General features: G+C 41.7%; 1 protein-coding gene and 1 long non-coding RNA gene across 2 annotated transcripts; both read right to left on the bottom strand.

The window, feature by feature from the left end:
• Positions 1-265: 265 nt before the first annotated feature.
• Positions 266-4,940, bottom strand: LOC130719324 (uncharacterized). Its single transcript, XM_057569946.1, has 6 exons — positions 4,849-4,940; positions 2,585-3,099; positions 1,627-1,740; positions 1,463-1,545; positions 917-1,336; positions 266-406 (listed from the first exon to the last, which is right to left on the bottom strand). Exons 1-6 carry the CDS (start codon positions 4,938-4,940, stop codon positions 266-268), a joined length of 1,365 nt encoding a protein of 454 aa, XP_057425929.1.
• Positions 4,941-22,793: 17,853 nt separating this feature from the next.
• LOC130721019 (uncharacterized) lies at positions 22,794-23,682 on the bottom strand. The gene is made up of 3 exons (XR_009013327.1): positions 23,477-23,682; positions 22,943-23,023; positions 22,794-22,841 (listed from the first exon to the last, which is right to left on the bottom strand). It is a non-coding gene; the product is annotated as an uncharacterized LOC130721019 (long non-coding RNA).
• Between the last annotated feature and the right edge of the window lie 1,380 nt (positions 23,683-25,062).

Here is a 25,062-nt window from a genome sequence, read left to right as displayed (position 1 = left end):
TGTGGATTAGGCATGACACAAGTTGTGCAGCATTCAATGAACGTTAACTAGACAGTGGGATGTATGCTTCAACACGATTGGGATTTTGCAGTCCGCCAATTATATTGGCCTCTTAATGATGGGTATGTTTATCATTATGGTTACTATGGAGTAGCTTATGGCTTTGGAAATCCCATGGTCATAGCCCAAACCCTTATCAATGATTTAGGGAGCAAGCTTCTTTTCAACATCCTCATGACTATCACTGGATTCAAGATGGAGCTATTCAAACTTCGTCGAGCCAGATCTCAATAGGGTCGCATATGACAAAGACGAGTCTGGTGAATCTTCCTCCTTGTATCACAAGGGAGGAGCGATTTGGTTTTGCGGGTTGTTTGAAAGATGTGCCTCCAATGTCATGGAGGAACTAGAAGAGGATCAATGTCAGACACCAGGCGCAGGATAGTCTTTGTCGACTTTGGGGAGACTTGTCTTTGACGCAAGAAGAAATAGATGAGGGTGAGGGTTCGCAAAATTTGGAGAGGACGTCTATTTCCATGTTGAGAGATGGTAAATCACGGTGTGGTCGTCCAAAATGTTTCCTAGAGCTATTTCCAAGCGAGGATGAGGTTACTACTAGGGTGAATATAATTTAGTTAGTGGGTAAAGAATTGAGGTTGCGCCCTAGGGGCTTGGAGGCATTGATGATTAAGATTTTAATATCTCATGTTACGCGAGATCATCCTAGGTTCATTTGAGGGCACTTTGTGTTCGGGGGGTGCTTAGTGGATTGTTCGGGTTTTTTGCCTTGTTTGTTTCGTATGGCTTATATATTTCTTTGCTTTTGATCATTAATAAAGTTTTACTTTCAAAAACTATAAATAGGTACATCCCCAAAGAAAAATAATAGTAGTTTAATAAAAATAAGGAAGTTTACCATTAACCACCGCCAGTCTCCCCTTAATTTAGAGCGAGTTCTCAAACTTGATGATGCTTCGCTTAGTTGACATGCAGCAAAGTGTAGAACATTGTTACGGTCATTGTCCACTGCTCGTAGTATCAGTTTCACGGTCCTCATCTTAAGTATAAAGCACAACAGATCACGTTGTCCATGTGAAACAACCCAGTGCAGTAGGTTCTGACCACTTTTAGGGTCCTTTATTGTCAATAGTTCACGATTCATGTAAAGAAGCCATTTCACAACTTCAACATTTGTTGATTTTACTGCATCAAACAGTACTATTGAAGGTTCAGTTATCAACTTCAATCTCTTCTTGTATTCCAATTCTCTAACTTGTGCCCAGATAATTTTAAGTAATTTCCATGGTGAACCTTCTTTCTTGTTGGAGCAATATTGCTACACATCATGAAGGATAGTTAGATGAAATGTAAGAATGCTGATAAGCCATGCTTGGAGAAAAAGTATGGAATTAATAAATATACATGATCGAATTGGTTTAAAAAATCAAACGGCTGTCCTTACTTTGTGCATATCGTTTTGGTACCAAAAAGCTTTTCCGTTCATGTACCAAAAAGCTTTTCCGTTCTGGTTGTTCACTTGCATGTCTACCAACAAGTGTAATGAATATGTAAGTTTAGAGAAGCAATGTTTATATATATACCGAAATAGAAGTTTGAAGAACTAACAAGATTTTTCAGAAGGCTTTCGTGCCAGCATATGCAAAGCTGTAAGATTCTCTTCATCATCTCTTGCAATGCTTAAAGATCTTGGATATTTCTCAACTAATTTTGTTGCTACCTCTGTCATATGCAAATATTGTGACTAAGATTGAACTATGTATATAAAAAGCATTTTAAACTCAAGGCGAAACTGAGGAACTCATGGTTTTATTGTCAATTTGTTTCACTGTTGATAAAATAAAGTTTGATATAATTAATGTTTTTTAAAATGAATTGTGTTCAGGAATTAAGGGTAAAAGTAAATTTTAAAAGTATATATTGTTTAAGTTGAATAAGTTAAATCATTTTTTTTTCTCGATAGATAGCTCAAGTAATAGTAGCTGGGGACATATGGGTTGGAAGTTAAATCATTTTTAGGAATAAAATTACTAAAATGCACTTTAATTTGAGAGATTAATTTCTATGCACCGACGGTGTAAATAAGTTTTACACCATCATTCAATCACACCCCTCTATTTTGTTAGCTCACAATTAATTTTGAATTTAATAATATCTAAAATAGAAAATTAAAGGTTGTGATTTAAAATAATGTTTAACACATTTTTACTTACTTGAAAAATCTTTGAAGTAATTTTTTTTCTAAACCCATTTTTTATAGTTTGTAAACACATATTTACTTATCGGAAAATACATAAATATGAATTTGAATCCTCTCAATGGATAAAAATTCATAGCTTAAATTCTACCTCGTGATCCGAGCAAATTATTTAAATTTCAAAGTTTTGTGGACCGTTGGATTTAAAATTAACAATTCAGATTATGAATTGAGAGAGATTAAGGGTGATTGGATTGAGAGGATGCAAATAACAAATATGATGACAAAATTTACTGATATCATATATATATATATATATATATATATTTTAACGAAAATTGGACAATGAGGGGAAAAAAACAGACTTACCATACATGTTGCTTTTAATGGCCATGAAAAAAAGTCGTTCAATATCCTTGAAATCCATTTTCTGAAGGCGATCCTCAGAGGATAAATCTTGCACAATTTTGTGGTAGCAAGATAAAGTAGCAAAGTGAACTGGAAGCATCTCATCGTGCCTAGGGATTAGTGGCAATTTTTCATTTTTTTTAGTCATAATTTGTAAAAATTTAGCACTTCCTTGAACTGTAGCAATGCAAAATGCTGTGTTACCCTCTGCGTTTGGTATTTCCAGGTCCTTTGGGGTCACGTGTTCAAAATTAACAAACTTTTTGACAAAATCAGTGTTGTTTGCGGTCACCGCAACATGAAGAGCTGTATCTCCGCTTGAAGTCAAGGGAATACGTACCATATCTGGAAATTTATCATAAATGGATTTTGCTTCGTCCCACATATTTTGAAGTGTATATGTGTATAGTTCTTGTTTTAAGGAACCTGCAATCCTTGCAAACTTTACATCATCACATGCCCCAAATGTATTATAACTATATACACACAAAAACTTTTTTATTGAGTTGAAGTATTCGTTGTACTCCTCTGTCAATACATTCTTTGTCTTAAAAAATATACTGAAAGTTTGTCATGTTAAATGTTTAATCTATGAAAAATAAATATTTGATTCACAAGCACATAACAATCATATTGTGTGATTATATATGAGCTTATTTTCTCCTTAATTTTTAAAAAAAAAAGTTAGTATACGGTAAGATTGTAATAATTTCAAGTATATATATAGATATGCTTAAAAAATATATGGAAAAAGTCTCACTATCAACTCTTATGAGTGGAAAAGAGATGGAAATATGAGTGAAAAAGGGTCCGCCTAGTGTGGTCTCCTATTTTTTGGGGACCAATTTTGGGGTGACTTATCGGGTGCAAGTGTACTCTAGGTCATGCACCATACAAGAACATATTTGACTTGTTAGAATATGTAATGTTACCTGTTGAGAAAAAAAAAAAACCCATTCATTAAAAGAATACTTCCTCTAAACCTAGATCTTCTTCCCCACTCCACTATTCTGTCACCGGCGACCATCATCCTCCTCTCCTTCAAGTCGTTGGAATCGTCCCCGCCCTCGCTGGCTCCGACCAGTGGTCTCACCAATGCTTGCACATGTCGTTAAAATCTTCCCTATCCTTCTCTCTCATCCCAGATCTGCTTCCCTTCTCCCTTCTCTCTCCACCCTCCTCCCATATCGTCGGAATCGTCCCTGCTTGACATAAAGGCCTCGATTTGTTCCGCTATCACCACGGAGCCATCGTGGTTGGCTGGCTTATTTCCAGATCTGACACGAAATGATATCCAGTCCTTGTCGTGTTCTAGGTTCCATCATGTTAAGCGGTATTTGTCGGATGGTACTTCGATAGTGGAACTGGGTTCGTTGGTGAAGTTGAAACGCTGGCTGAAAGAAGAGATGAGGTCATGAGCTCCGCGTAAGCTTCATCCAGCCCCGTTGTCAGTTTATCTCCTTCTTGACCTATTTGTGCGTTCTGTTCGTAACTTTTTCTCTGTCGATTTTCTGGGTTGTTGAAGATCTTTGTGTTTCCTGGTATGTTGTTGTGATTTGGCAGGTTGGTGATGATGGGCATGGAAAAAAACGTGAATCCAAACAAAAAAAAATTCACAAATCTTCATAAGAACAAGAAGCCCAAATTAATTTCAACATGATGGTTGATCTCTGTTAGAGAAATACTAGGTTGATATGTGTTAATTTGAAATGGTTGTTATTTGCAACCTTACAGAGTGACCGGCGACGACGATGGTCATGGTAGTGGACAAAGTTGGTTGTGGTGACGGTGCAGTGGAGATCTGGTTGGAGTCAGCGGCTGGGGGTTGCTCAGCAACATCAACAACAAGATGAAGAAAAGGAAAGAGAGAAGCGAAGGAATGAGGGCATTAAAGTCAAAATGAAGTATTAATTAAAATAAATGGTTAATAGTCAAATTAGTCCCTGTCTTTGCACGCGTTTTGGTATTAGTCCTCGCCGGAGGGCGGAGCTCTGGCGAGGTTGCCAAGTGGCAGCTTGACGCTTACGTGGCATAATTCATGTAATTTTTAATTAAATTTTAATTCCACAGTGTAATTATTTTTTTTTTGCTTCTTCGGAAGATTACAAGAAAACTAAGGCACCACTAGCTGGCACTCCAACAAATCCCTAAGGATTAAGGTCTCAAGATCATGGAATGGTTTGTCCCAGATTTTGAGACCCTGACTCGAGCTCTTGGACGCAAACCGGGCCATGCAATCCGCAGCACTATTACACTCACGAGGGATCTTCCTGATCTCCACCTCCCAGTCACGGTCTCTCCAAAAAGCTACCTCCATGGCTGACGGAATCAGTTGGAAGTTACTGGGGTCCCCAATGAGCTGCAAAGCGTTGGTACAATCACTCGCAAACAATTTTCCTGTAGCCTAAGCTCCAGGCCATCTCCAACCCGAGGCGAAGCGCATGTAACTCAGCCAACACTGCGCTTCCACCTTCCTGAGCCCACGTGAAACCTCGGATCCAGAGGCCTGAATGGTCACGAAGCAGACCCCCAGTCCCCATGCAATTCACCTCCTCCAAGTAGCTCCCATCTACATTAAGCTTGAGCCAATTCGGGTTAGGGGGAGACCATCTCAAGCTAAGTAAACCAGTAGTATCCCCCAGAACCCAATCATGAAGCACCTGTTTTATCTCATCATGGTCATGACATAGCCTCCTCCAAGCCTCGTCAACTGTCCAGGGACTTTCTACCAAGCACATGTTGTTCCTCCATTTCCACACGCTCCAAATTCCTGCTAGGAAGGCCGTAGCATCAGGACCTCTGGCTAACGAAGACACCCAGTCTTCCAAATTAGTGCTCGAGAAGTATCTCCAGTGAGTCGCACCCATCCGCAGCCAAAGCTCTCTGGAATGGGGGCAGTCTCTCAGGCAATGTAACGTTGTTTCCTCCGCCGCCGAGCAACGCGAACACGACGGCGACTGGGCGAGGTGGCACCGGAAGCGATTGGCATTGGTCTGGATGGCATCATGCAGCAAGCTCCAAACAAATATACGAATCTTCTCTGGGACTTTTAACTTCCACACCCAACCCCATTGTTGCGTTCCCTGGTTCTGGTGGGCTCTATCATTCAGCCATCCATAGGCCTCTCGCGCTGAATAACACCCTGTAGAGCTAGGTTCCCAAGTCCACACATACACTTGGTTCTGAAGAATAGTTGGTTTGACTCTCAACCATAGATCCCGCATCTGCGGGGGCACCATCGTATAGAGCTTCTGCAAGTTCCACTGCCCGTGCTCAATCACGTCTTTCATCCGTAGTTCCGTATCTGCAATGTTGACAAACGGTAGGTGATTTGCGAGCACCCCCCACCCGCTCCAGTCATGATACCAAAGTGATGTTTGGCCATTTCCAAGTCGAAACCTGAAACCATCCCCCAGTTGGTCTCTCGCCCTAAGCATGCCCTTCCACATTGGTGAAGCGTTTTGACGGTATGGGGCATTGAGGATAGAAGATCCAGCGCCTCCGGCTAGATACTTGCTCTTCATTACTTGAACCCACAATTTCCCAGGCCGGTGGATCAGGCTCCAAATGTTTTTCCCCAGCAGGGCTGTATTAGCTGGAACCATATCCCTTAGACCCAAACCACCGTGATCCTTATCCTGGGTTACCACATTCCAGCTAACTCTGTGCCAGCCACGTTGGTTTCTCCCCTTCGACCAAATGAAGCTCCGCATAGTTTGATTCAACCTGGACAAAAGCTTTCTTGGGAGCCAATACACCTGCATAACATAAGTGGGAATTGCCGCCATGACCGATTTTGCCAAACAAATTTTCCCAGCCATGTTTAACATAGTAGTCTTCCAGGATGCCAATTTCTTCTGGATATTCTCCAGGAGAAAATTGAACGTGGAACCTCCCATACTACCACCTCTGAGGGGAAAGCCCAAGTATTTACCCAAATCCCTAACAAAGGGGATGGGGGCAATACTCGAGATTTCATCTCTCACCTCCGGTCGCACACCTTTGGACGTTATAGCTTTAGATTTCTGCATATTGACCTTGAGCCCAGAGCTATCACAAAAGGCCTTCAACGCTGAGGCCACCAAGTTGACTTGAGTCGTCGTCGCTTGACAGAAAAGGAGCACGTCATCGGCAAAGAACAAATGAGAAATAGGCGGTCCTTCTGACGACACCTTGATTGGCTTCCAGGATCCACTGTCTACCAGATGTTGTATATGAACAGATAGACGTTCCATACAAAGTACAAATAAATAAGGTGAGATCGGATCACCTTGCCGTAACCCTCTACCTGGCCTGAAGCTAGGCAGGCGAGCTCCATTCCACAGAAGCGAAATCTCTGAGGAAGTAACACAGCACATAATAAGATCAATTAAGGTACCTGGGAACCCAAAAAGGTGAAGGGTCTCTTCAAGAAACTTCCAGGATAAGCTATCATAAGCTTTTTCCAGGTCTATCTTGAACGCCAAGCAGCCATGACGCGCCGAAGATATGTGCATATGATGGATAACCTCCTGGGCAACTAACGCATTATCCATCGTTCCTCTTCCTGGAAGGAAGCTGTTCTGCATGGGTCCAATCAAGCTATTGAGGAAGGGCCTGATGCGTTGAACTAGCATTTTGGTAATCAACTTATAGGTCACATTACAAAGGCTGATTGGCCTAAATTCCTTCACTGTCGTCGGATGGTCCACTTTTGGAATCAAAACTATTAAGGTCTCCATAAGCTTCGTGTCCACTCTCCCGGTCACAAAAGCAGCTCTGACCACTTTCAACAGTGAGTCACTGACCTTCTCCCAGTATTTCTTGTAAAAAAACGGGTGAAATCCATCTGGCCCAGGTGCAGTGAAGGATTTCATGTTCATGAGGGCCTGCCTGACTTCTTCCAGCCCCACATCGTGGGTCAGCACCTCACGGGCAGCCTCTGATAAGGCTGGAAACGCGTTGTGAATGAGCGTCGTGCCACAGTGTAATTATTAATTTAAGTTAATTTAATATTATAATTAAAAAATTAAAATTACAAAAACAACCTTAGTCACTAAATTAAATCACCTAATAACCAAATAACTAAATTAAACTCTCTTCATCTACCTTCATCCTCTTCATCTTCTATCTTCATCACCATCCACCTCTAGAAATCAGATTTCCAACATCAAACCCCCACAACCACTAAAACCCAGAACATCAAACTTAAACCCTACAAAATCCCCAAACTTTCACCCAATATTCCTTCTCCCATCACTGATCCAGACCTTGCTTACCCAATATTCCTTCTCCCATCACCGCCCTATCGAACCAGACCTTGCATGACTCCCACGAAGCCTTCAATCACCGATCAAGACCTTGCAGCACTCTCGTGAAGCCCCAACAACCTAGAAACCCACTGGCCGAAGAATGAATCTGGTGCCTCTCTTTCACTGTCCCTAGATCTCGTCCCTCTCTTTCAATCTCTGGGTGATTCTGTTTTGGGGAAGAATGGGTCTGGTGAGCGGTGAAAGAAGAGAAGAAGGATAATTTTATGGGTTTCTTGTTGCTGGGTTGTTGTTTTTATGAAAAGAAGGTGTCTTGGGTGGGGTTGTGGGGAGTAGGTTGGGTGAAAAGGTTGGATCTAGGGTGGGGGGGAATTGCTTTTCTGGGTTACTTTTTGGGAAAAGAAGGGCTTGCAGAAGACAAAACCTTGGTGTTTATGGCAGATGTTTATGTTGTTGTGTAGAAGAAGAGTAACAAGTGTAAATTTAAACAATTTTGTAACTTTTTTATTTTCCATTTTGTTTCCATTATTTGCTCCTTTTTAATCTGCATCTGGTGTACATTGTATTGACTATTGATAACGTATTAATGCTCAACTTGTTGATCATTTCTTCTTTAATATATGAGTTCCTCTAATTCCATTTTTGTTTCTGGGTTTGGGGAGGAATTTAATCTTGAATTTTACGTTTCTGGCATACTAATGATGTTGAATAAGTTTGCCACAATAATTTTTCTGGATGATGGTGAGTTTAATTTAGTTAATAGGTGATTTAATTTAGTGACCAACGTCATTTTTGTAGTTTTAATTTTTTAATTATAATATTAAATTAACTTAAAATTAATAATTACACCGTGATTTAAAATTTAATAAAAATTATATGAATTATACTACGTAAGCGTCCCGCTGCCACTTGGCAACCTCGCAGGAGCTCCGCCCTCCGGCGAGGACTAATACCAAAACGCGTGTAAATACAGGGAGATATCACTAAGCATTTTCGTTGATGGACTAAATTCAAAACTCGCTACAAAGACAAGGACTAATTTAACCATTAACCCTAAAATAAATTATAAATATAAAATTACCTATTTAATATGTTACAAGTATGGTATCTAAATAGAATATTCTATTTTTGGGTGTTGTCTAGGGTGCATTATGCCTTAGATCATGCACCAGTGCATGATGCACTAATACACATAAATGGAATATGCTTTAAAGATGTCTTATTGGTAACATATATTTGTAATTTATTTTATTTTTTTCACTTGACAGTAATGCCCTCATCTCTTCACCTCTCTCCTCCCTTCTCGATCTCCCTTCTTCGCAAGCCTACACAGTAACACACACTCAACCTCCACAACCACCCCCATATGTCGCCTCTGCCGGCTGGAACCCCGTCGTCCAAGACCCACCATAATCCTAGGTAACAAAAACCCATGACATGACCATACGCCTTTACCACCACAAAATCATCCATTAATTACATTTTCCTAAACACCAGATATGCTGAAATCAAACAAAAATATGGTTCTAGACATAGAACCCAGAACAATCGACATCAAGAAAGGTAGAATTCTAGTATAGGTTGGTGACTTGAGGCGAAATAGGGGTTTCGGTTCGTGAGTCGGTGGGTAATCAGATCTATAGTGAGAATCGATCTTTACGGTGGCGTCCATAGTGCTTGCGGTTGTGGTTGGTCGCAACAACGACGACGTTGGTTACGACCGAAATGAGTCTCTACACCTGATCTAAACCACACCACCACCAGATCCAAGGCCAAGCAAGGTTTTGCTCAAGGCTTTCACTTAACCACCACAAGATGCGAGGATCCAGAACCTCAAGGACCAACAACGCCACCACCAGATCCAGATCGGGATCTGATAGAATTTAAGGTCAACAACATCATCGCCTATGGATCTGTGTTGATTTACTCAGTTCCTTTCCATTTCCCTTGCTCGAGTTCGCAAAAACCTAGATCTCTGGTGGACCTCTTCGCCGCCGATGCCGGTGTTTGTGACCTGACATTGAAGGAGAAAGTAGAGGAAGAGGTAGAGAAAAGGTAGAATGAATTGGGGTATTTTTGTAATCTTCATTTTTTAATTTTTTTTATCAGCAAGCCACTAAACCCTCTATTATGGGATATTCTTGCTCTCAGATTGCTCTGCTAGGGTTTTTCTCTCTCTAGCGAAGCCTCTCCCTTGTGCGTGAGTGTGTGCGTGATGAACGACCCAGGTAAACCTCCGGAGGGTGCTGGAGGTGGGACTTCTGGCACAGTGAAGACAGCAGAGCTTAACCCCCACCATGGTGATCCAACTACAGCATCTGGAATGAATTCGGCGAGGAGAATAATCTCGTACAAGGACGTGTGCCTTGGAATCAATGGTGGGGAAACCTCTGAGGATGACGAGGTCCCAATGGAGGGGTTCATGTCAGACTCTGATGTTAGTAGTCAGGATGGGGGTGATGAGCTATCTGAGGAACAACCGGAACCTCAGGGGAACCCCCTTTGCCCAGTGATTAAGCTTTCCAAAGAGAAGCGTAAGGAACTCCGCAAACCATGGCAAAATGCCATTATTGTGAAACTATTAGGCAAAAGAATCGGTCTGAACCTGTTGAAAGATCGTCTTTTCAAACTGTGGAATCCATCAGGAGACATAGAGGTGTTTGACCTGGATTTTGACTTCTTTGTGGTCAGATTTGCAAATAGGATTGACTATTCCCATGCCCTATCTGGTGGCCCTTGGGTTATCATGGGACACTACTTGGTCATCCAACAATGGCGTCCCATGTTCATCCCCTCCAAAGGTGAGCTAACAAGGGTAGCAGTTTGGTTCAGAGTGCCGGGTTTTCCCGTGGAATGCTATGACCCGGAGGTTTTGCATGAGATCGGGAGAAATGTGGGCAGATTTGTCAAGGTGGATGATTACACTTGGAAGGCCATGGCTGGGAAAGGACAACCCGGAGCAACCTTGGAAAAGGCCAGATTTGCTCGTATCTGTGTCGAAGTTGACCTCAGGAAGACGTTGGTGTCTAAATTCGTTTTTGAAGATGAAGAATTTAAGATCGAATATGAGGGGCTCAATTTGATCTGCTTCGAGTGTGGGAAATTTGGTCACAAGAGGGAGTCTTGTCCAACCATTGCAGGCGAGGCGGCAGTGCCGGTTAAGGATCTCCGGAAAGAGGGTAGTGTTCCTGCGAAGGAGGACAGAGATGGTCATTTTGGCCCGTGGATGATTGCTAAAAGGAATTCCCGCATGGTGGTGAGAAAACCTTCCGGCCCCGTCCCTACTGGCTCAGTAGCAGCTGGCGGCGGTATGCGCTCCGGGAACCGCCCTCAGGCGACAACAGTTAAGGCGTCATCCTCGCGGTTTGCAGTTTTGGAAAATATGGAGATTGACGTGAATCAAGGAAATACTACCGGCAAGTCAACTATGGCAGGGGAAGGGAATATTCCATCCAATGATGAAGCCATTAAGAGGGGCTTTAATGGGCCCACGTTAAATGATAGTGCACTGATTTCACCAATGATACCTGGAATTGAGGAGTCCATGATTCCGCACGTGGTTAACTTAGACATGTCATCGTCTGTTGAACCCGGGGTTGTTAGGCCTGGGTCCACTCGTCAGGCGGAGCCCACTCCATTTAGTACGACGTCGAAAAGCGTAATTAGTAACGCGGTGGATTCGGTGGGACAGGGTCATGTGTCAAGGGTTGACGTCAGCTCTCCTATACCTCCTAAAGCAGCTACGGAACCCAAAAGGGGTCCAACCTCGCTGAAGAGAACAAAAAGCCAAGCCAGGAATATTAATACTAGTACTATGCCTAATAATTCTCGTTCACCAAACACAAGTGGTATGGGAGGCACTCCCCGGGAGTCTTCCTCCTCAAAGCTCACCTCAGATGATAGGAATGGATCCCCAGTGGTCAGACAAAGGAGTTTATCTCCCAGGCATCATTCGAGCTCCTAAGCAGCTCAGGTCCTCTTCTTTCAAAGGTTTTTTATGTCGTACAACATATGTAGCTGGAATATTAGGGGTGCAGCAGCGCATGGTGTGCCTATCCTCTTGAAAGATATCGTATCTAGACATAAAGTCTCTTGTTTGGCTCTCTTTGAGCCGAAAGTCAACTCTAATAAGATCCGCTCTCTTATGAAGACGACGGGCTTTGATGATTATTTCGTTGTGGAAGCTTCTGGCTTTTCTGGGGGGATTTGGATCCTCTGGATGAAGCACTGGGGCTCGGTGGAAGTGCTCTCCTCCCACCGTCAAGTAGTACACACTCGTATTACTCCCCATGGAGATCTTCCTAGCTTGCAGGTCTCTTTCGTATATGGCAGTCCCAATCCCACTCTTAGGGACCATCTCTGGGTTGAGCTCAGACGCATTGCAGCAACCATGAACGACCCGTGGGTAGCCATGGGCGACTTTAATTCTTATCTTGGTGCTATCGATAAAGTGGGGGGAGGCCCTCCAAATATCCTTTCCATGAATAAGTTTCGTGATTGTTTGGCTGATTGCGCCCTCTCGGACCTTGGTTTCAAGGGACCTCCTTTCACCTGGGAAGGCAGAGGGGTCAAGGAAAGGTTAGATTGGGCTCTGGGAAATGATCGTTGGTTGCTCTCTTTCCCTGAAGCCTCAATCCTTCATCTCCCCAGGTTCAAGTCGGACCATGAACCTATTCTGCTCAAATGTTCAAATGCGCATGATCATACAGGCCAGCGCCCCTTTCGGTTCTTGGCCCCTTGGCTCACCCACGAAGATTTTCCCCGGCTAGTTAATGAAATTTGGACAGAAAATGGTTCCTGGGTCCACTCTTCGGAGGCTTTTCAAGTTGCTGCAGGTTCTTGGAATGATCAGGTCTTTGGGGAGATAGGGCGTCGTAAGCGGAGACTCATGAGACGTCTTGAAGGAATTAATAACATATTAACGATGCAGTATGTTCCTTACCTGGACAAGTTACAGAAGCGTCTTTGGGTGGAGTATCAAAAAACCACACTTCAGGAAGAGCTTCTTTGGAAGCAGAAATCTCGGGTTGCTTGGCTAACTCATGGGGACAAAAATACGCGCTTCTTTCATACTGCCACGATGATTCGGCGGAAGCGAAATAAAATAGAGGCTTTGACAGATGAGGCAGGAAACACTGTAACTGATCAAGACCAGCTCCGAGCCATGGCGGTTGAGTTCTTCCAACGCTTGTACACGTGTGACGGAGGAGGGGGTGCTTACCATGTGCGGGGTGCGTTCCCGCGTTTATCTGAAGCAGAAATCTGTGGTATTGTTGGTCCTTTTGAAGCGGAGGAGCTCAAGGCAGCGGTTTTTAGCATGGGGGCTTTGAAGGCGCCAGGTCCCGACGGTTTGAACCCCTTATTTTTTCAATCCCAATGGAATTCTGTTGGAAAATCAGTGGTTGAGTTCATCCAGGGTTGCTTTCGTTCTCCAGAGAAAGTTAAAGATGTTAATGATACTCTTATTGTATTGATCCCAAAATTGGATAGGCCTCACCTCCTATCTCAATACCGGCCTATAGGTCTTTGCAACGTGATTTACAAGACCTTGACAAAGGCAATTGCTAACCGCCTGAAAGGTACCTTGAGTAAATTGGTGGCTCCGACCCAATGTAGTTTTATTCCAGGTAGGCAGAGCTCGGACAACGTTGTGATAGCCCAGGAGGTTTTCCATTCCATGAGGTTTTTGAAGAGGAAGAAGGGTTGGGTGGCTATGAAAATAGATTTAGAAAAAGCCTATGATAGAATTAACTGGCGCTTCCTGAAAGAGACACTGTTGGAGGTGGGCTTGGATCTAGCTTTTTGTGATTTGATTCTCAGTTGTGTCTCCCAAAGCTCCTTCCAAGTGTTGTTTAATGGTGGGAAGACTGAGACTTTTTGTCCTACTAGAGGGATCAGGCAAGGAGATCCGCTCTCCCCTTACCTCTTTGTTCTCTGCATTGAGCGGTTGGCTCATCACATTCAAAGGGAGGTCGATAATGGCCATTGGAAACCTATTGTCCTCTCTAAGAATGGCCCTCCCATAACCCACTTATTTTTTGCGGATGATCTACTCCTGTTTGGGGAAGCTTCTATGCCTCAAGTGAGTATCATGATGAATTGTCTAGATGAGTTCTGCCATGCGTCTGGCCAGCTAGTGAGTAAAGCGAAGTCCAGAATTCTCGTCTCCAATAACATTCCCCGTGGTGAGGCTAGACGACTTAGCCAAGCAGCAGGTATGAGTCTCACGTCCGACCTGGGGAAGTATCTCGGGGTCCCTCTTCTGCATAAGATTCCCACTAGGGCTACCTATGATTTTATCCTTGAGCGCACGCAACAGAGGCTATCATCTTGGAAGGCATCCACTCTTAGTCTGGCGGGGAGAGTAACGTTGGCTAAGTCGGTTGTAGCAGCCCTTCCCTCATATTGTATGCAGACCATGTTAATTCCAAAGGGAGTGTGCATGAAATTGGACCAGCTCCAGCGGTCCTTTGTTTGGGGCTCGGTTAATGGTTCTAGGAGGATTAGCCAAGTGAGATGGGATGTAATTTGTTCACCCAAATCACAAGGCGGGCTTGGGTTTCGTTACACCTCTGATTTCAATAAGGCCCTTATTATGAAGCTAGGTTGGGGTTTAATTCATCAGCCTCAAGCGCTTTGGGTCCAAGTGTTGCGGGGTAAGTACGGTTGTGGATCGGGTACGTTGCCTATGGTTAAGAAGAGGAGCCGCGAGTCCCTGGCTTGGAGGGGTATCAGGAACACTTGGGACACCTTGTTAAGGGGCTGCCGCTGGAAAGTTGGGAATGGAGACCACATCAGCTTCTGGAAGGACGCTTGGCTTGACTCCGGCCACCGGCTTTGCGATGTGGCCATTCAGAATGTTCCTCTCCTCCTGTTGGACCGGCCTCTGTCGTTCTTTCACGAGGAGAACAGAGGGTGGAAATCTTACCTTTTCTCTAATATTCTCCCTTGCAGGTTTGTTAGCGAGATTATTACTACCAGAATCCCTGGTGGTTGCGATGTGGTGAACTGGTCTAGGAACCCCTCAGGGTTATTCACTACGAAGTCTGCTTTCGAGCTCCTTGAGGACAACGAAGCTCCGAGAGGCTGCGAGCGTCTATGGAAGGCAGTGTGGCGCCTTCAAGGCCCCCAGCGAGTCAGAATTTTTGCTTGGAAGCTGCTCAATAATGGCATCCTTACGAATGCTGTTCGTTTCGGTCGCCATATTAGCAACAGTGATCTATGCCCGCTATGCCAGACCAGTGCAGAGGAATTGTTACACTTATTCAGAGATTGTAGCACGGTGCATGGCTTTTGGCTGGCAACTCTTGGTGGAGGGACTGACGACGACTTTTTCAGGATGAATTGGGAATCTTGGGTCCAGGGGAACATTACTGGTACCTTCACGGGTTTCCAGGGGATCGACTGGCCCCGGTTCTTCGTATCTGCCTTGTCTGCGATCTGGAACATGCGGAATGATCTGGTTTTTAACGATGTCCCTCACAGCCACTCTAAGATATGGGGCTTCATTCGCTCGTTGGGCATGGAGCATCAAGCAGCAGAGGCTTCCCTGGGATCGTCTTTGAGCGACTTGCAAGGTCAGCAGCTGGGAATTTTTGGTAGAGGCAGCGCTCGCACCAATACTGTCAGCTGGAGCTTCCCGGAACCTGGTTGGCTTAAAGCCAACGTTGATGGAGCGGTGGATGTGAATTACATGGCCAGCTGTGGTGGGATTATTCGAGACTCTAGTGGGGCCTGGGTGAGAGGTTTTAGTCGCAACTTGGGTGCTCTTAGTACCTCTAATGTTTTCCTAACAGAGTTGTTAGCTATCAAGGAAGTCGTGGACCTGATCATTAGCCTTGATTTACCACGGGTAGTGGTGGAATCAGATGCCCTAGGTGTAGTGAACCTACTGAACTCTGGGATGGAGAGGAATCACCAATATGCGCATATTGCTGAGGAGATTATTACTCTACAGCAAGCTCATGGGGCTCTTGTGATCCAGCATGTACCTAGAGAGGCGAATGCTGTAGCAGATTATCTGGCCAAGACCGGCCTCCTTCTCCCTTTCGGGTCGCACTCCTTCGATTCTCCTTTTGGCGAATGTCATAGGTTGCTTGCTAGGGATACTCTGCCCTTAGATTCTCCTTCTATGGGAGCCCCGCCTTAGTGTCTCTTTCTGGGGTTTACCCCTCCCTGTAACCAAAAAAAGAGTGCACTTGCACCCTATAAGCCACCCTCACCCTATTTCTATGGTTGTAAGAGTATCATTCACCGATGCATGACCTAAGGCATAATGCACCTTAGACAACACCCAATTTTTTTACCCATGTTTTTTACCCTTCACTTTTTTATATAAAATTGATTTAATTAGAAAATGTGTAATAAACGGTTTAAGTTAGTCAAAATCTCATTTTTCTCCCTCTTCAACCTTCATCTTCTTCCCCCACAACTCAAACTGAGAAATTCATTCATTCGCATGAATCTCTAAATCCAGAAAATTTTTACTTAAGGAAAAAACAAAGATGAAACAGATCGAGATGAATATAAAGATGTTATCACCAGATCGAGATGAACTCTAAACCAACAGGGGGAAGGTATCTCACTTGGTGAGCTAAGGAAAATGAGGGATTTACTAGGTGAAGGATCGGGTTCAAACCCGTGAACCCCTGACAAATGAACTAATTTCCTTACAATTAACAACTAAGATTTTCTTATAAAAGAAATAAAATACCAAGAGAAAAATCAAATCTTTAAAACAGAATTTCAAACATGCTATCACCGGAACCCATTCTTCTGCCTCCCGCCCCGACCATTTTTCTCTCCCACTCCTTCATCTTCTACCTCTACTCTGCATTGCAACCCACAACCAGTGTGGCCTCAATCTCCATCGCAGCAACCAAGCCCCATATTTGTCCCTCAGCCGCACAATTTTGAAGGAGATGAGTTCCATGGCGAGACCACATGGTGGTGACGGTGCGTCGATGCGGTGAGGTTATGAGAAAAAAAAAAAAAAGACAAATCGAGACATAATCTGGTTTTTGAGGGGTGACAAATCTACCCAAACCTCCATCAAACGGTCTGCGTTGAAGGTGGAAGAAGGAAGAGCAACTACTTCTTTGAGAAGCATGATGTGCGTGTTTGTTTGTTGGGGGTTTGGAACAGAATTCGAGGCAGCGGAGGAGGAGAAATGTGACGGCGGAGGCTGCGACGGAGTAGGGAGATTCAGGTGTTTGAGTCGATGGGTCGTGGTCGCGACGGTGGAGGTTAAGTGTCGTGGATGTGGAGAGGCTATGCTCATCGTCGTTCTTGCGCATCTTCACCAGGGAAATGCCCGCTTAGATTCTGGGCTTGATTTAGTGTTTCTTCTTCATTTCTTCAATCTGGGTAAAATTTTGGAGAATTTCCGGGTGAACAATTTGTGGGTAAATTCGAACAAGCTTCTTGTTGCTTGCTCAGTTCAGTGTTTCTTCTTCAATCTGTGTTCAATTCAGCTTCTTGTTCAACCCGCACATTCAATTAAAATTGTGTACACCAGGGAGAATATGACTCAAAGTTGGTACTTTGGAGAAAAATTATCCACCTTGATACCCAATTGCAAATTGGCACTTTGGGCTTTTCACAAAGGCACGTGAGTTTTACTGTTATTGAGATGCTATTGTTTTAGGGTTTTGTTTGTTAGGGTGGTTTTGTTGGATATGGGAGATAGAGATTGATGGAGATAAGAAGATTTGGGGAATGGGATTGAGAAGGGGAAGATGTCACTATTGATTAGATTAATTAGGTTAAATTGAAATTTTTAATTAATAAAATCTTAATGTTCATTAATGAATTTGAGATAAAAAAAAATTAAAAATAAAAATTACAGTGGATCACGGACCAAAATGAAGGCTCCAAATTTAGTCCTCTTCTTTAGAGTCCATAATTAGAGAAACCCTATAGAACGATGAAAGAGATAGAAAAGGAGTATATCATTCAAAAATATATGTTAAATGTGTAGGAATCATAGCTAAAAGTCCCTGAATGATAGCTTAAATGATAAGAGTTAGGGGACATGTACGTTGGGATAGGGAGGTCAAAGGATCAAATCTCTAGCAAGTGCAATTTATCTTTCCGATGTAAAAAAAATCATAGTTAAAATAGCATATATAACTTACTAAATTAAAGACAATAAAGTTGTCCTCGTATGATAGCTCAAGTGATAGGAGCTGATGACATATGAGTTGGGTAGGGGGAGGTCTAGGCATCGATTTCTAGCAGGTACAATTTATCTTTCCGATGTAATAAAAAAAGACAATAAAGTTTAAATAACTTACTCAGTTCCACCTCTGTGTTGGTAACGTTCGAGGGTACTGTTGGCTCCTGGGTTTGTGTGGAAACACGATCCGATGATATTATAACTTTGGTGGTCGAATTCACTTCCAATGTCTAGAAGATCTTTTATAGAAAATGGAGATACCTCCATTGAAGTTATCTTTAGGGGACATGTACGTTGGGATAGGGAGGTCAAAGGATCAAATCTCTAGCAAGTGCAATTTATCTTTCCGATGTAAAAAAAATCATAGTTAAAATAGCATATATAACTTACTAAATTAAAGACAATAAAGTTGTCCTCGTATGATAGCTCAAGTGATAGGAGCTGATGACATATGAGTTGGGTAGGGGGAGGTCTAGGCATCGATTTCTAGCAGGTACAATTTATCTTTCCGATGTAATAAAAAAAGACAATAAAGTTTAAATAACTTACTCAGTTCCACCTCTGTGTTGGTAACGTTCGAGGGTACTGTTGGCTCCTGGGTTTGTGTGGAAACACGATCCGATGATATTATAACTTTGGTGGTCGAATTCACTTCCAATGTCTAGAAGATCTTTTATAGAAAATGGAGATACCTCCCCCTACCCAACTCATATGTCATCAGCTCCTATCACTTGAGCTATCATACGAGGACAACTTTATTGTCTTTAATTTAGTAAGTTATATATGCTATTTTAACTATGATTTTTTTTACATCGGAAAGATAAATTGCACTTGCTAGAGATTTGATCCTTTTTATATAAGTTATATATACAAGAGGTAGAAGAAAAGTTACAGAAAAATATGCCTAACAGACCCTATGTATCAATTAAATCCCATATTTCCCTCCATGTAACTACATGTAATATGTCTCCCCGATCAATTGGCGCCGTCTGTGGGGATCGATCCCACGACCACTTGATCACCGCCAAGTTTTCACTTATGCGATCTAAGCATAAGCACATCGCAGTATAGGGGAGGTGAAAAATAAACACATCCATGAAATTCCATAACGCATACACACAGTGGCGGAACTAGAAATTTTAGGAAGCCTAGGCAAATTTTATGATTAAGTCCCTAAACTTTGCATTTCCTTATAAATTTACCTTTTCTCTAATTTTTTTTTGGGCCAAAAAACCTACCTAGTCCAAAGAAATTTGTATTTTTTTTACTTTGAGCCAGGGCATTGGACCTACCAAGCCCTGTGGTAGGTCCGCCACTGCATACACATAAAAAACTTTGTCCAAGAAGCAGTTCAACAAAAACCGCATTGAAAATAGAGCACGAATAAAAGTTAACACCAAATCATATAAATGAAAGACAACCATGACAAATACAAATCCTGACTACCAGATTAACTTACTACTGTTGATCTGAAGCATTGTGTAACACTCCGACTTTCGAAGCGTCACTTTAGTAACCAATTAAAAACTAACAGCGGAAAATGTAGGTTTTTTTTTTTAAATCACTACTAGAAAAACTAGTTTTCACATCGGGTATTTTTGAGTTTTAACATCGGTTTTTATCCGATGTAAACAATGTTGATGTGGTATCTCCCAACCTTTTCACATCGGGTTTATAACCGATGTGAAAAGTATACCTTTCACATCGGTTAAGTCAACCAACTGATGTGAAATGTACACTTTTCACATCGGTTCAGTCAGCCAACTGATGTGAAATGTACACTTTTCACATCGGTTCTGTCATCCAACCGATGTGAAATATATACTTTTCATATCGGTTAGACAAAAAACCGATGTGAAATGTGTATACTTTTCACATCGGTTAGACAAAAAACCGATGTGAAAAGTATACTTTTCACATCGGTTAGACTGAAAACCGATGTGAATGCTCAACCAGTTTTTTTTTTTTTCACACGAATTTGACCTGAATATACATATTTTTTTAATGAAAATTTATGAAAATAAAAATAGATCTTGAGAACACACTCTCTCAAGTGAGTTAAACATCCAAGGTCCCAACAAAAAAGAAAACATAATAGCCTAAAAGAACTAGAACAATTCAGCAATTCTAGTTCTTTAAATGTAGTTAAACAGCAACTGCTCATGAAATTAGGACAAAATAGTTAAATTAATGCCCCAAGCAGGAAAGCCACCAGCACCATAAGCATAAATTAGGAGAGCAGCGGAGGTGAGCAACTTTGAACCCTATAAACAGATGCAATAAATACAGAGATCAACAATCCATGTTATAATGTAAAAAACAAGTTGCCCAAACTTTAATTCAGACTGTTTAGGCACTAAAAATCAGCTGAGCACCTTCAAAATCAGCTCAGCTCTTTTAAGACAGAACCATTCCACTAAAAATCAGTTGAGCACCTTCAAAATCAGCTCAGCACTTTTAAGACAGAACCATTCCACCATAAATCAGCTGAGCACCTTTTGGAATAAGCTGAGCTCTTTTAAGACAGAATCCTTTTTTTCAGAGTTGAGAGCAACAGGTAAATGATCTGTCATTAGACATGATTCATAGTATAACACTATATAACTTGAAAACATTACCTGATCAAGAGCACAAGCAAAGAGATCTAGTACATGACCCTGATGTACAAGCAGCTTTGAAAGTCCATCATAGAATTTCACACATTTATGGTAATATGGCCCAAAATCTTTATCCAGATCCTTGTGGGAGCAAATTGGTTCAGAAAGTTGTTTGGATACAATCTACAGTATACAACAATTCATAAGAGAGAATCAGCTCATATCAGATAGCAAGTCTTTAATAGTAAAACTCAACATAGGCTAAGCTTCATCTTTCACCCAACAGAATTGCAATACATAAGCTCCACTACTCCTTCTTCTGAGATGTATTATCAATGATAATAAGACCAGATAGCATAATAAGACCAGACATTCATCCATTCATATGATACCAAGCATTAATTACAGCTAGAGAACTTGCTGTACATAAAGGACAAAAAACACCAATCCCTAATTTATATAGTAATCAACAAACAAACACACATTTAAAACAACAAAGAAAGGATCAGAACATGCTATGCTTAATAAGAGGGTAATAATTTTATTTCAAAAGAAGAGAATAATATATAAAGAGTGAATGAGTGCCTACCAAAAAAAAAAAATAAAGAGTGAATGAGTCATTACAAGGAGGCAACACAAAGACCCATAAAAGTCTATGAAAACTCTTGGAGAAAAGCATAAAAAGAATCGCAGGTTCATGACTGTGATATATCAGTTCCATTTCCATAACTGGGATTTTTCTTTACATGACCATATCAGTCACAAGGATCCAAAAGACACTGAAAAATTATGAAAAACTAACATCAGAACTATGGTTGAATTTCTTAGTTATGGCAGTTGTTTGATCCCTTTGGAGTCCCTTCATCTTCAAAAAGGATACTCACATGCATTAAATGCAGGATGTGTCCTCTGAATTTATCCTTAGAGAAAAATCATGTCTCTCTGCACTGTGTGCTTTTTAAATGGCACTTCAGAAATCATTTAGAATATGGCTTTGGGCTTTTGATTGTGATTTGTGAACTTGCTCAAAGAATTGACAGGTTTCCTTAACAAGCATATTAGTTTAAATGATCAAGAGAATTAGTGCTAATTAGATATGAGACTTCATGTTTCTGAATTATTACTTCTTCCCTTTTCTTTTCTACTTGTTTCACCCCTGAGGAGATATTCTTTTGGGTTTGGAGGGAGTGCTTGTGGTAGGTGTTGTATAGGGTGTTTGTGATTTTTTATAAAGAGTGAATGAGTCATTACAAGGAGGCAACACAAAGCCAAAAGAAAAAAACTTAGTATAACCCTGATGTAAAAACCCTGATGTGGAATGTATATTTTCTACTATTTCAGCATCCTCTCTTACTCACTTACCAATACACAAATGGGCATACATTTAACCTAGTCTAATTTTACTGGTTTCCAACACACCATGATCAGTTTTAGGTCTGCAATTTTATTTCAGTTGCACTATTTCTTTGTCCATTAGTTAACTTAGTATAACTAAATCTTTGATACTCCTAAAAGTAGTGAACGGTGGTTCAGAAAAATTGTTGCATTCTTACAATATATTTTGTTATAAGAATGAAGACCAAGAATGATACTCTAATGACTATAGTCTCCCAATTCCACTGTCATCAAAGGAAAAGAAAAAGGTTTGTGACGTTTTATCTACAACACTGAAGGAGAATATCAAATAAAGATGAAGCTTTACCCCATGTTCCACTGGTTTCCAAACCGAGCGCATGACATAAAAAATATAAGTTTTCTTTATGAAAGTTTTTAAGCCTTATAGACCTTTAATCCAGAAGAACAAATTGTCACCGAGGAACTTAATCTTAACAAGGTGAAATCATCAAAAGTACCCAAGAACAAAATGGATACAAAGGTAAGTTCTAGTCAAACAAAAGAGAACAGGAGTAGACAAGCAATATAATAGAATGTAAGTACCCAATAACTCTGACCAACCAAAAATCCTTATTAGATTGAAGCCATCAAATCATAGGAGTCTCTGCTACCAATTTAACATAGAGCAACATCCAAACCCAAGCTAGTTCAAATAAGAGCTTAACCAAAACCGAGAGGAAAGTAGAGTCTCACAGCAGCAGGGAAAAATAAACACAAATGAAGAAGGTACCTGCGGCAGTGCTTCAAGCAGTGCGACGGCGGCAGCGATAGCGGTGGGCTTCAGCAGTGAACCGTTGTTCCTGCAAGTTTAACGACAGACGGTGGTGAGGGTGAGTTTGCGGTGGAGGAGAGTGAGTGAGTATGCGGCTAAATCTGAGTTGGGGGCGAGAAAAAGTGGTACCTGAGTTGAGAGCTTCCAGCAGTGCGACGACGATTTGAGCTTCAGCAAGGATTTAGGGATTGCGTGAAAAGAGGGAGGGACCTGCGAACAGGAGAGAAAACCAGAAGGAGAATCTGAGTGAGTATTACGGATTCACGATTTAGGGATTCAATGGAGTGAAGGGAATATAAGGATTTAATCGTTTGACACTACCATCTTTGTTTCCATTCTCTTGATATTGGGTTGAGTCCATTTTTGGAGCTACTCAAACACAACAAGATTCAAATATCATTTGACATTTGACACAAATCAGGGCCAGCAACAACATTTGACACAAATCAGGGCCAACATAGATACAAATTACCAACAAAATATTTGAATCACAACCTAATCTAGAACCCAAGGCATAAGCACACTATCACATTCACACCCAAGGCACTGAAAAAGGGCTCAGCACATAAATGAGAACAACAACGAGGGAAAGCTTCAAGGGCAGCAAACATAACCAGACGAAAATAACTCAGAATATAACCAGACGAAAATAATGATGCTTACCTTTTTTCTGTAGACGTGAAGAGGCTCGGCGAGAGTGCAGGAGGGGCACGCGACCGGAGGAGAGGTAGGCGGCGCGCGACCGGAGGAGAAGAAGGAGGCGCGCGCGACTGGAGGAGAGGGAGGAGGCGCGCGCTGCCGGAGAAGAGGAAGGAGGTGCGCAGCTGCTGTGGAAGGATGTCTGTCAGGGATAGAGGAGGGGAACGCATATTACTTAGGGTTTCTAAGTATAGAGGAAACAAAATAATAAAAGTGTGAAAAAACTGAGGTCACCAGGATTCGATTCGAAGTGGGGATCTCATTAAAAGTGTAAAAATTAAAAAAAGAGTGATCTTTCACAACGGTTATAACAAAACCGATCTGAAAACTCAAAAAACTGAGACTTTTCACATCGGTTATAATATAACCAATGTGAAAACTAAAGAAAAGATGGGTTTTTTACATCGCTTATATTATAACCGATGTAAAAAGTACTTCATTAAAATTTCAAAAATGCCACCGCATTTAGCTTTCACATCGCTTATTCTAACAATCGTTGTAAAAAGTGTTTCCTAGTTACTTTTCACATCAGATATATTCCTAACTGATGTGAAAACTATCATAAAAGTTCACCATAATTTCAATATTGCCACCGCGTCATCTTTTACATCAGGTAATTGATTAACCGATGTGAAAACCCTAATGTGAAAACTAGTTTTTCTAGTAGTGAATGGAAGAAGGTCATATGAAAGACTTGTCCAACGTGGACTTAAATAAAAATTCCAGATGTAACACCCAAGATTTTAGAATTAAATAAATAATTAATTTCCAACTCACGCGTAGGATTCTGTGTAAGCGTGAGAGGAACTTGACTTGTGTTTGATGTTTGGATTAGTATTATGAAGAAGAAAGTTCAGGAAATGACTAAGAATAGTTCTACAGTCGCTATACGTTATAGCACGGGTCTTATTCACTTCCGCCTTAGGGCGAAAACGTCAGTAAAGGGCTAATCTGCTCTTAAAGCACTGTAGAAGCGGAATTCCAAAAATATTCAGAGGAATATAATAATTCTTCTTTTCCTTTCCATGACAAGTGTTTCGACACGAAACCTGTACGAACGATCGATTTCAATTCTCGGAAGTTTGCCGAAACCGAGTTCCTGATAACTGAAGAACCTTGAAACAAACTTAGATGAAGACTTTTTTTATTCGGAGCTTCAAACGAAGATTCCACACACGTACACCCATTTCTTTCAATGTTTCCGACTTTTCTTTAGAAGGACGTTTTCTCGTCCGACATCAACTGCAAAAAGTAACTTTTCGGGTTAAATCGATTAACACTATTAGTGAATCGTTTGCTTAAATTCCATGGAACTTGTTGCGAGTTCTGGAATTTTGTCGCCGGATTCTATCTTATAATTCACAGAGGAATGTGCAAGAAAAATCAGAATCGCGAAATTTTCATTTTCCCGCGTTTTCCACTTCCTATAAATAGGTGAAGAATCTAAAATTCTTCACCATTGAAGCACCAAACCCGCGGCCAAGGAGGAGAGAAAGGGAGGAGAGCTTTTCGCCGTTTCTTGTCTGATCGTCGCTCTGTTCGTTGCTACG

The sequence above is a fragment of the Lotus japonicus genome, chromosome 5, assembly GCF_012489685.1.
Source record: "Lotus japonicus ecotype B-129 chromosome 5, LjGifu_v1.2".
Lineage (NCBI taxonomy): Eukaryota > Viridiplantae > Streptophyta > Magnoliopsida > Fabales > Fabaceae > Lotus > Lotus japonicus.
Note: the sequence above shows the minus strand (reverse complement) of the source record. Positions and strands in the feature narration are given on the sequence as shown.